Genomic DNA, 12,126 nt, shown 5'->3' with positions numbered 1-12,126 from the left:
TGGTCTCTCCACCCCAGGGTGGTGAGCCAGATTTTTCGCAAGTTTGGTCAGCCAGTGGCGGACCTGTTTGCGTCAGCGGAGAATACGAAGTGTCCGTTGTTCTTCGCGGTGAAGGGCAGTCCTCCCTTGGGGTTGGACGCCTTAGCGCACACGTGGCCGAGAGGTCTACTGTACGCGTTTCCCCCCTTCGACTTAATCCGACCCACTCTGGAGAGAGTCAGGAGGTTCGGTCTGGAGATGCTCCTGGTGGCTCCCTACAAGGGCACGTGGAGATCGGCGATCGCCCCTCTCCTTTGCGAACCGGGTTGGCAGCTGCCTCAGTGCAGGGACCTGTTGAGTCAGGCCAGGGGGGAGATCTTCCACCAAGGCCTGCAGGTCCTAGACCTGTGGGTTTGGCACGTGAAAGGTTAAACCTGCTGGCAGCCGGTTTTTCTTCTGGAGTGGTTGATACCATTCAGAGTGCTAAGGCGCCCTCTACGAGGGCGTCTTATGATGGAAGGTGGAATGCCTTTGAGGACTGGTGCGAGTCGCGTGTTCCACCTGTGGTGGCTCATGTGGCGTCAGCCCAGGAAATTCTGGAATTTATGCAGAACCGCTTGAGAAGTGGTCTAGCATTTTCTACCCTTAGGGGGTATTTGGCGGCTATTAATGCCTGTCACCTGGGGGTGGCGGGCAAGGCACCTTCTAAAGTCCCGGAGGTCATCAAGTTCATGCAAGGAGTTGAACGTTTGAGGCCGGTGACTAGGTCTTTGTTCCCAGTTTGGGATCTGCAGGTGGTTCTAGGGGGCCTATGTCGGGCTCCCTTTGAGCCGCTTGTAGGGATGCCTTTGAAACTTTTGAGTTTCAAGACGGCTCTTTTGCTGGCTTTGGCCACGGCTAAAAGAGTTGGTGACCTGCAAGCTCTCTCGGTGTCTGCGGAGTGCATGCAGTTTATGAACAATGATCTCAAGGTGTTGCTCAAGCCTCATCTTAAGTTTGTTCCTAAGAACATGGTGGTTCCTAAGGAGCCTGTTGTTCTTCTGGCTTTTCATCCTCCTCCGTTTGTCTCGGCGGAGGATGAGCGGCTGAATTGCCTTTGTCCTGTCAGGGCATTGAAGGCCTACTGTGACAGGACTGCTGGTTCTAGAGCTTCTTCTCAGCTCTTTGTAGAAATGGGCAATGTTCTTGTCAGAAAGCCGGTGTCTAGACCCACTCTTTCGAGGTGGATTGTGGATGCTATTAGGCTGGCTTACTCTAGTGCGGGTGTGGAAGTGCCGGCGGCACTTAAAGCCCATAGCACTAGAGGTGTGGCTACTTCGTGGGCACTGGCAAAGGGAGTCTCCGTTCAGGAGATTTGTGTTTCGGCGAATTGGTCTTCGCCTTCTACCTTTGCAGCCTACTATCACCTGGATATCGAATCCTCTTCGCTAGCGCATTCGGTTCTGGGTGCAGTTGCCTCCTCTACGTCATAGAGGAGTCGGATCTTCCCCTCCCACAGGTGGGCATGTAGCCACCTGGGGTATTTTGGGGGGGACCCTGTGTTTTCCTTATATAGTGTGTCTTACTTATAAGGCGGACTTGTCCTTTTCATTTAGTTGAATGAGGCGGACTTCGGTCTGTCAGGGTCTCTCCTTATTTTCTCATGCCTTCACACCCAGGTCCGGTGGGCCTGGGACCTTCTGGGTGATGGGTCACGCCCGTTTGGGCTGTGCTCACCCGTATGAGGGGTGTGTGGGGGTATGAGAGTAGGTTGTGGCTTAGAGGGGAGTTTAAGAATCCCAAGTGGGAGGTCATCCTGGAATATTGACAGTAAACGGTAGGTTCCGTACGGAACCATTGTTTACTTAGATATGGAAGGATGACCTCCCACGTAATGCCCCTCTGTTTCACTGAATGTGGCAGAGAGTGGTATTAAGAGGATGTTACTTCCGCCTCCGGGGGCTTATATAGCCTGGAGGCGGGTCACTCCGGTTTGAGTGACAGGCCCTTCCTACCTACGTTAGTACGGGAGCTGAAGTAGTTTCTCTGAATGATCGCCAGGGGGCGTCATTACCCAAGTGGGAGGTCATCCTTCCATATCTAAGTAAACAATGGTTCCGTACGGAACCTACCGTTGTATAATAAGGCTTACAGTGTTAGCATTAATATTCCATTGATCTAATAATAACACATACAACTTTCTAGGTACTCAACGTTGATTTACATAATAATAATAATAATTAAGAAGTAGGGAGGTCTCCTGATGAGTTTTCTCACTCAACTGTAAATCAAGCCAACATAACGTTTAAGTGTAGGGTATATATGCAGTGATGTTGCTAGGTTTTCAATGTAATGGGTACCTGCACCCACAGGTGGCATTTCAAATGGGTCCCAGAATTATTTTATGGGTCCCACAACGACACCTGCATTATGTATCAACGGTGATAACATCACAAAGGAGTTTGATTTAAACAAATGGTGGCAAATAGCTACTTGTATGTAGTTAATAAAGGACAGAAGCATGGTTCTACAAGATTTACAATCATCTCATCAATAAAGCCAGAACGCACAGCTGTGGAGACTCCACCACATGCAGCTCAGCTGGTGCAGTGAAATTACTGATAGCAGAAATGGTAGAGTTGTATGCATCCCCGGGATGCAGTGATGCTTGCGTTGCGAGGCGTAGTGAGCATGTAGATCTGCTATTTTCACAATAGAACCGTGTTATACAAAATCTAATGCATCAACTCTTAGTGCTCGTCAGGGTGGGGGGTCCACTGTTAAAAATGAATAAACATGAATACTGTATGGTTCCTATCGCTAGTTAAAAATTGCCTTTCAATCACCATCATATTTGTTTTGTCGAAATGTGGTCCAATGTATTTGTGTCTGAAACAGCGTTTCTCCTCAGTGGCTGGAGCAATTGATCTGAAATCGCATCACCATTAGCATATGAACACACCTGACATAACTGTGAAGCCCGTTTGTCACTTTCACAAATTGGCCTCATGGTGGCGCTATAACAGTCCACTTTACGTTTCGGCCTGTAACTCTTGAACCGTAGGTCGGAACATTAAAATTCTTTTTTCCCTGGATTCCTTGGGTCAATACGCATCTCCCGATATAGGCCCCGCCCATTTGCGTCAGGATAGATTTTCCGCCATTTTGAATTTTCTCCAAAACACACTTTTTGCTCCTTTTCCTACATATTTTCTTCAAATGTCACGAAAATGGGTACACATGATCTCTGAACCCATGCAATGAACATAGTCAAGGGATATTTTGATAGTCCATACCGTTCGTTCGTAACGGGCCTCCAAAGTTAGCGGGAGGGGCCCGTTTTGCAAACAATAGCCATAAATCACAAACAAAACGTCGAGTCAACACTGAATTTCTGCCACAGGTTGCGGGTGGCTTACTCAACGAATCCCCAGAAGCATTTCCAATTCGACCCGTAGAGGGCGTCACAAACGCGCAAAACGTAACCGTTTTGTTCCAAACCGCGTTTTTCAGGCGGACCGACCCTCTCAAAAAGAAACACAGACCACTCTGCGGATGGTCTCACGGTCCAAACCGCTGCACACACACACACACACACACACACACACACACACACACACACACACACACACACACATAGCCATTAAACGAAACGGGTATTTCTTACATTGATGCTCCTACATATTATCATGCAAGTACCAGTTAAAGTTACTTTCCATCCCTCATATACCGTGTGCACAGTGCACATCCCATAACCCACACACTGCACATCATTTCGGAGCTCATATCTTTGAACGGGTAAGGACTAGTTTTAAAATAAATGATAAAGTTGCGGGGGGCGTGGCCAACTAAACTAATACCAGCCGGCTGTGTTCTTCTTCGTGTGCTGTATTTTCGGGAGGCTCCGACCACATTCTCCCATGTATCCCTGCGTTGCACGTGACTGTTGGCAGCCAATAGTATCTCTGATGCCTTTACAATTCTATGATGGCGACACCCATTCCAAGGGGTAGAAAGGGCCATTTGCGCTGCATAGAAACCAATGGCTTCGCTTCGTCCATATTTTTCTACAGTCTATGCTGTAGAGTCATGTTATAACCTGTTATTGTCCTGTCTGTGTGTGTCTTGTAGGAACAGATCCCAGAGCTGTACAGTCACTTCCAGGACTTGAACCTTGAAGCCCACATGTTTGCGTCCCAGTGGTTCCTGACTCTGTTCACCGCCAAGTTCCCTCTGTGCATGGTGTTCCACATCACTGACCTGCTGCTGTATGAGGTGAGACGGACACTGGTGGATAAAGGACTCAAATGTTTTACCCATTCTGGATGGGTACACATTAAAGTGTATTACCCCCTCAGGCCGGGAACACATGTTTGTGTATTACAGTACAGTATGTATTTAAAAAAATATTTTACGTTTTTTTAGATTTTTTTTCTATGAAAGCCAAAGGTGTAATCTATCAAATAGTTTTGGAATTTTGTTTCTAGCTGCTACAGAGGCTGAGTATACGTTTTCCAGAAAAACAACGGGTCATTTTCATTTTTTCAAATCGGACCTATAGGGCCTAAATGGGTTTAAGTAAAAACATCAATACTGCAATGTAGAGATACTCTGTTACAAGTAAAAGTCAGGAATTAATCATGTACTTGAGTGAAATTATGAATGTATTGGCATCAGAATGTACTTAAAGTACCAAAAGTAAAAGTACAAAATGTTTGAAAATAGCCCACAGTAGGTATAAAATAGGGCTAAAGTGGTTTATGTGTGTTTTATAATATTATAATTTATATCTGCAAAGTAACTATTATCCAAGATTTTCCAATAATTGTAGTGGAGTAAAAGTACAACATTTGGATCCGAGATGTAGTGGAGTAGAAGTAATAGTATTGGAAATTGGAAATACTCAAGTGAAGTACAAATACCTCAAAATTGTACTTAATTACAGTTCTTAAGTAAATGTACTCAGTTACTTTACACTGGAGACGGCTGTCTGTCTGTCTCTGTCTCTCCGTATCTCTGTCACTGTCTCCCTGTGTCTCTGTCTCGCTGTCTCTCTGGATCTGTCTCTTTCTCTCTCTCTCTTTCTCTGTCACTGTCTCTGTCTCTCTCAATTTAGGCTAAATTGTAAAATGTAAATGGTCTCTCTCTCTCTCGGAAGAGCACACATTTCTAAAGTGGTAGAAATGTCAAAGCTCTCAGCCTCCCAGTTGTTCGCTAATTATTATTTATTTTGAATTCAGTATCGGCGTCAGAGTCATCTTTGTTGTCACTTCATGGCTTCACGGGTGTTAAAGCAGTGGGCGAAGGGTTCTTGTGCAACAAGCTCTGTCGTTTCTTTATTGTTTTCAGAAAACAAGAAAATAATATGTTGGCTCTGTCGTGTGGAAACCTCTGAAACGGGGCATTTGAAAAAACAGCAAAAGTAGCAGATCTACAAGCTCGAAACGCAGCTTTTGATGCTTTAGTACAGGGATCTTCAACGTTTTCAGGCCAAGGACCCCTTAGCTGAGAGAGAGATGAAGCAGGGACCCCTACTAGAGCCTATATATTGTATACAATTGTATACAAATTAAAAATGTTCATAGATTCCTTAGACAGCTTAGACTTGTTTGACAGCCGTGTGTGTTTGTTGGATTAATGTGTATCTTCAGATATTTAACCACTTGAACCGTCAATATGTGGTCTCCTCTTCTTTTCTCTCTACACCAAACCTCTTTGCCAGAAATAGCCGATCTACAAGCTCACAACGCCTCGCAGTGCGAGGCGTTGTGAGCTTTTAGATCTGCTATTTTTGTTCCACTCAGAATAGGGATGCTAGGGTTCAAGTGGTTAATGTAAAAAAAAACATGATTTTATTTCACATAGGGGTGGGCGATATGGTGATAATTATCATTGAGACGATACATGTGTCCATGATATGCCTTTTCAGAGGTATCGTATATATCGTGATACAATTGAGGGAGCCTTGTAAATACAGAGATTCATTGCAGCATTCAATTTAAACCTGCATTTTGGTCAACATCATCAGTTCTCAAACTTTAAAATGTCAAGGGTCCACTTAACTCTGACAGTATACAAATTTTCATTTGTATACTGTCAGAGTTATATACTTGTAAAGTTCAATTTAGACCTCCCAAAAGGAATGCAGAGAGTCTAGTTTATGTCAAGTAACTGAAATGAAAAATAACCATAAAAGCCAACGTAAAAACACAAAAAGAATATGGAGAGAGAAGAGGTTTTCTGCCCCCGACAGTGACGATACATCCTGTTGATGTTGTGGTGGTGGAGTGGGCAGCCCGGATTGACACCCATATATGGACGTGCCCGACGCGCTGCCAGTGCAATAACCCTGGCAACACCAGAGTAGACATGCTGCAGTTTGATTGGCCGGGTGCAGGCCTCTACTTCCTCCATTCACCATGAGAGAAAATAGTCCAGCTTTACCACTAGAGAGCTGTCATCATCAGTTTAGTTGATGTTTAGTTGTCATATATAAACTATGGATTTTGATGAAGGATTTGATTTTTCGTTTTTGCTGTTTCTATTAGCTTGGGTTCCTCATTGATGCTGCCACTGGTGGGTAGTGTTTCTGAAGTGTTCACAGCTGAGACAGTAGAAAGAAATGCTACCATTATTATAATGACAGGCATGCAAACTTGTAGCTTTTCGGCGAAAATCGCCGTTTTGAATTCAAATTGATCGTTTGTGTGATTCGTTCAGATTCGATGTAAAAATTTTGGGGGGGGGGGGGGGGGTGTAGTGTCATCTAGGCTGCGTTGAGCAGCAGTGAGAAGAGGAGCACTTTTTTCTCTTCTTGGCTCCGTCCGTTTTGTCAGTGCAGTAGTGGTGAAGGTGGATGGAGAATATGGTCGTTTTATTTTTGAACAAATCAAGTGCTCGCTTTCTCTTGCTTGTGACGTCAACACCCATGTAATGAGCATTAGTGAGAACCAATTATACCAAGATAGCTTGAACATGGGTGAAGTCGTCCTTTAATAATTGTATTCTTTAAACCAGGGGTCTTCAACATGTTCAGGCCAAGGACCCCTTAGTTGAGAGAGAGGAGAATCAGGGACCCCCACAACCTGTTCATAGATTCCATATAGTTTCAGGGTTCAGGTGGTTCATATAAAAAAGGAGAAAAAAGTTTCTATCACACAAAGATTTGGAGGACCCCCTGTAGTAACTCTAAGGTCCTGGACCCCCTGTTGAAGATCCCTGCTTTAAAATGTTAGACTTAATGTTTTTTTTTATGCTTATGAACATTTTAGAAACCTCTTGTGATGCCCAAAATAGGGCTGGCAGCTTTAAAGCGGGAAAAAAAACAATGATGGAAATATGACATGTTAATTTCCTCCAGCTCCTTTCATACAGATGAATGGAAACCAATCGAACCATTATGCAAAAGATAATTGCCATTAGCTCAACATAATAGTGATTATGTAAAAAAAGAGAGACAGGCCAGCTCAGCTCCAGACTGCCTGCCTCTTTAGAACAGCTCTTCTCAAAACCTTTGTGTGTCGAGGACCCCCATTCGAAACTATTTAGTCCCAGGGACCCCCAGGAGAGAAGATTTGATTTTTTTTAAATGCAAAGACTATTCAAAATCTTCCAAACAATTACAAAATAGCATATGTACAAGCTCGCAACTGACAAGCTGTGAGGTTGTATATCTGCTATTTTTCATTAGCCAATTTATAATTGGGATTTAAATGAGTGTGATGCCGTATTAACACATTTTTGCTGCGGACCCCTTCCAAGGACCCCTGAAAACCTTTGAGAATCAACTTCCTTAGAGAACAAAGAGAGAGTTTTTTTTCCCCACCTTGTGTTCCAGGTATTCAAATGCAATTTGTTTCTGTCGCACAAAAACCACGTATAATCTCCATAATTCAAAATGTCATGTTTATTTTCCCACTAAATTAATGCAAAGGTAGTGCAAATAACAGACGGTCACGACACGTTGTGAGATTGTAGATTTTGTTATTTTGAAATGTAAAAAAAAATATATATATTTTGGATATACAAGGTTTCCTCCCCACGCCGACAAATGAATTCAGGGATAAGGGATTAGCCCGAACAAAGCACCTTTTGTCTCCTTTGATTACTATTGTACTTCTAAAACAATAGGCAGAGCAGCTGTTTAAGCCATTTGGGCCTAGAATTATTGATTGCTTTAAAGGAGCTATAGTCAACTTTTTCTTGAAAAACGGATAATAAAAAAAAAAACGGATAATAAGCTTTATATATGTGTTTCAATTAAAAAATGACCACAAAAAGTGTAAAATAATGATAAAATAATCATTTTGGATATAGAATCATATCTTTTTCAAAAAACCTTAGAAAGATTCAGAAGACACTAATAGAATCGGGTCAAAATATTCAAAGAATTGCACACATTTTCAAGATTTTTCAAAAATAGCAGATCTACAAGCACTCGGTGTCGTGCTGTAAGCTTGTATATCTGCTATTTTTCAATAGCTAAAGCATAAAATGATAGGCAATAATGCGTACGCGGTCTAACGGGTTAATGCCTGGAAGTTTAACACAGACGATGAAGAAAGGAGGAAGGATTGTTGGGGATTAATTTAACTAAGATAAAAAGTTTAAATTGCCCCCCCACACCACCCGTCGCCAAATAATTCTATCACGTTCCTTCATCAGTGTGGAAGTGTTTAAAACGTGCACGGCTGCTATTGTTTTAGAATACGAATTATAATTAAACGTGACAAAGGGTTCTTTTGTGCCCGCTAATCTCTTAACCAGGCTCCTGTCCCACAGTTCATTTGCAAAACCTGCAGCTCAAGGTGAGCTCTCTGTGTTTCTGTGGGAGGAAGACGATTGGGTGGCTCGCGGAACTATAGGGAAGACTTAGTTTCAGCCCCTGTTGGTTTGATCTGATCTTTATTGATCTGCAACCAGTGTTCATTTTGTTAAAACTATGATGCCAAACCTTTCTCGACTGCCTTTTTTCACTGATGAAAACAAAATAAAAACAAAACTATGATGAGTGAATGAAACAATGCAAATACAAACTCGATTAAGATGTTAGGGTGGGTCGAAGAGATCCAGTAGGACTAAAAGATGAATCCTTTTATGCTTGGCTGCGTCTAGGTGCCACGCTCCGAAATTTGTGAGCTGGTAAATCGGTGATTTCCGGCACACAGTTAACTATAAGTCAGACATTACGACACCATCAAGATAAAATATTGATGGAGACTAATATTGTTGACTAATAGAATAGGGTCCCGTGGCACCCGCAGTGGACCGCAGCCGGAGCCACGATGTAGGCCGAGTTCTTTTCGCGGCCCCGGCCCGTTCCGCGTCACCCGCGGAGGACCGGAGCTGCGATTTTCTCGCGGCCCCAATCCCGTCCCGCGGCACCCGTGGCGGACCGGAGCCGGAGCCGACATCTTCTCGCGCCCCTGTCCCGTCCCGTCCCGTGGCACTCGTGGCATCGCGGAGGGTTAGATATTCACCCGCGGCGGGACGGAGCATCGCGGATTCGCGGCAGGTTAGATTTTCACCCGCGTTAGTTTTACTGAGGTTAGTGTTAAGGTTTGGTTTAGGTGCTATCTCCCGGCGCTCCGTATCGTCGGCCGGTTAACATTTCACCTCCATGGGGATGCGGGACAGGACGGGCCGTGAAAAGAACTCGCCCTCCCTCTCATTTTATGTTTGGCTCAGGTGTTGCTCTCTGAAAATAGCAGAGCTACAAGGTCACAACGCCTCGCAGCGCAACGTTATGAGCTTGTAGATTTACTGAGGTTTACTTTCAGCATGAAACCAAGTGTGAAATCAGCCTTTGCGACGCCATCAATCTTATTGCGACCGAAGGTCACAGTTTACCTTGAGAAATGCTACAGCTTGTCCGTGTCCGTGTAGACGTACGTGTAGACGCGTGTGTACACATTTTTACGGTCTATGGGTTTGCTGCTCTGACATCATGCTCTGATGTCACTGTGATGACACATCCGGCACATCTTGTCCACGTATCTGTGTATCTCTGAAGGTCACGCCTGACACTGTGGTTCCCCTGACACATCACTGTGACATCACAGGTGACATCACCTATGTAAAAGTCCATATATGGCTATTCCCCAGAATCCCTTTTATGCCCATATATGAAGATCCCTGATGTCATTGATATACATCACTGGCCAGATGGCCAAGACATGGCCCATATCCGTGTGGCTGGTACAGATAGGGATGTATGGGCATAAAAGGGATTGTATGTTGTGATGTCATGGTAACCACTCTAACAAAATCCCTTTTATGCCCATACATGGAGATCCCTGATGTCATCAATATTAAGCCCATATCTAACTTCATATGGGAATGCCATATCTGTGTGGCTGGTTCAGACAGTGATCTCCAATTCTCCATGTATGGGCATGTACCATATACAGTACATGGATCTCCATATATGGCTACCAGGGATCTCCATATATGGGTAACTGGTCTGATATACATCACTGGCCAGATGGCCAAAAATGTTGCCCTGAGGCGTCTTACTAGTGATATTTAGTCGACTAAAACTAAATGAATATTTGCTGTCAAAATTAACCCTGCTCTCTACCTCCTGAGCTACTGCTGCTGTCTCTGTCACTCCCTCTCTCTGTCTCTGCATCTTTCTTTCTGTCTCTTTCTCTCTGTCTCTGTCTGTCTCTGTGTCTCTTTCACTCTATATTTCTGGCTGTCTCTCTGTCTGTCTGTCTCTCCCTGTCTGTCTGCCTGTCTCTCTCTATGCCTCTTTCTTTCTTCTCTATTTAAGTGTCTGTCTGTGTCTCTCTTTCTGTGTCTCTGTCCCTCTGTCTGTCTCTCTGTCCATCTGTCTGTCTCTCTGTCCATCCGTCAGTCTGTCCGTCTGTCTCTGTCTGGAGTTATTTTTAGAGGTGTCAGGTTATTTTTAGTTCTCTGTTACCATGTGAACGTGTTGTCGGGAGCAACTGAGGAGACAGGTCTTCCCTAGTATCTCTCTCTCTCTTTCTCTCTCTCTCTCTCTCTCTCTCTCTCTCTCTCTCTCTCTCTCTCCCTCTCCCTCTCCCTCTCCCTCTCTCTCCCTCTCTCGTGCGTGTGCACGTGCGTGCGTGCGCAGCACTGCAGCACAGTGTTTCTCAACCAGGGGCTCCAGACCTGAAAGTGTGTCGTGAGATATATTCTGACAGGAGTAACATACAGTAGTTGTGTTTAATATTGCGTCTGACTGCCCAGTCAACACAAAGCCATCCCAGTAAAACCAGTTTGGACCTGCTGCTCCCAGTATAACCAGTGGTTCATGGGCCACTGGTTATACATTTCGTTCCCTTCAAATATATTCCACATTTTTCGATGTGTTATGTATATAGGGTTAAAGTAGTTAAACTCATTTTGTAGGGGGACCCCCTCTGGAGCCCCCTCAAGGACCCCCGGGGGTCCCTGGACCCCACTTTGAGAAACAACTGCAGTAAACCACTTTAGCAGTGACAAGACAGAAAATGTGTGTGGGCAGGAATCAATTGGCATTAGAAAAAAGGGTAGCAAATGGTTTTGGCTACTGTCAATGTAAGAAGAACAGTGCACTTTAGTCACTGTGTAAGCATGTTGGAGCTGTGGTGGTCCCAGTTTAACTGTCTGCTGTGTGTTCTCTTCACCAGGGTCTGAACATCATCTTCAACGTGGCGCTGGCTCTCCTCAAGGTAAATGACTTTACACCAGTGTTTCTCAACCTTTTTTCTGCATGGGCACACTTTTCATGTCCCAAGAATCCATGGGCACACCAACATAATACGGGGGTGTAAATATTGTCACTTACGGGAAGAAATCTTGTATCTCCAAGTTTCAAATTTGTAAGTTTCTTTGCAAAGTAAAGCCCTGCTTCATCATACAAGGCTGTCGCACAACAGTAGTGAAAACAGCAGATCTACAAGCACACAACGCCTCGCACCTCAAGGCGTTGGGTGCACCCACTAGTTTAAATCATTTTTAAAATGATAAATACAATACTGGCTTTCAAGCAGTTTCAAGGGGCACACTTGACCCTTCTCAGGGGCACACCAAAGGTCCCCAGGCACAGTGGTTGAGAAACACTGCTTTACACGTCTGTCTGTCAGTCTACTCTTCACCTGGTCTAGAACACTGTTTCTCAAACCTCCAAGTTTCAAGGTCTGCCCTTAACTCTGGCAGGGT

The 12,126-nt window shown here is 44.4% G+C and overlaps 1 protein-coding gene across 1 annotated transcript in view; it reads left to right on the top strand.

Moving 5' to 3' along the window:
* Positions 1–12,126, top strand: part of rabgap1l (RAB GTPase activating protein 1-like) — a 173,974-nt gene that overhangs the window by 115,217 nt on the left and 46,631 nt on the right. Inside the window, exons 17-18 of the mRNA XM_080731086.1 lie at positions 4,090–4,233; positions 11,595–11,636. Coding sequence (XP_080587212.1) covers positions 4,090–4,233; positions 11,595–11,636 — 186 coding nt within the window. The remainder of the gene's footprint in view (positions 1–4,089; positions 4,234–11,594; positions 11,637–12,126) is intronic.

This window comes from Nannobrachium achirus (assembly GCF_963921795.1).
Source record: "Nannobrachium achirus genome assembly, chromosome: 1".
Lineage (NCBI taxonomy): Eukaryota > Metazoa > Chordata > Actinopteri > Myctophiformes > Myctophidae > Nannobrachium > Nannobrachium achirus.
The sequence above is the reverse complement of the archived record's forward strand: the minus strand, read 5'-3'. Positions and strand labels throughout refer to the sequence as shown.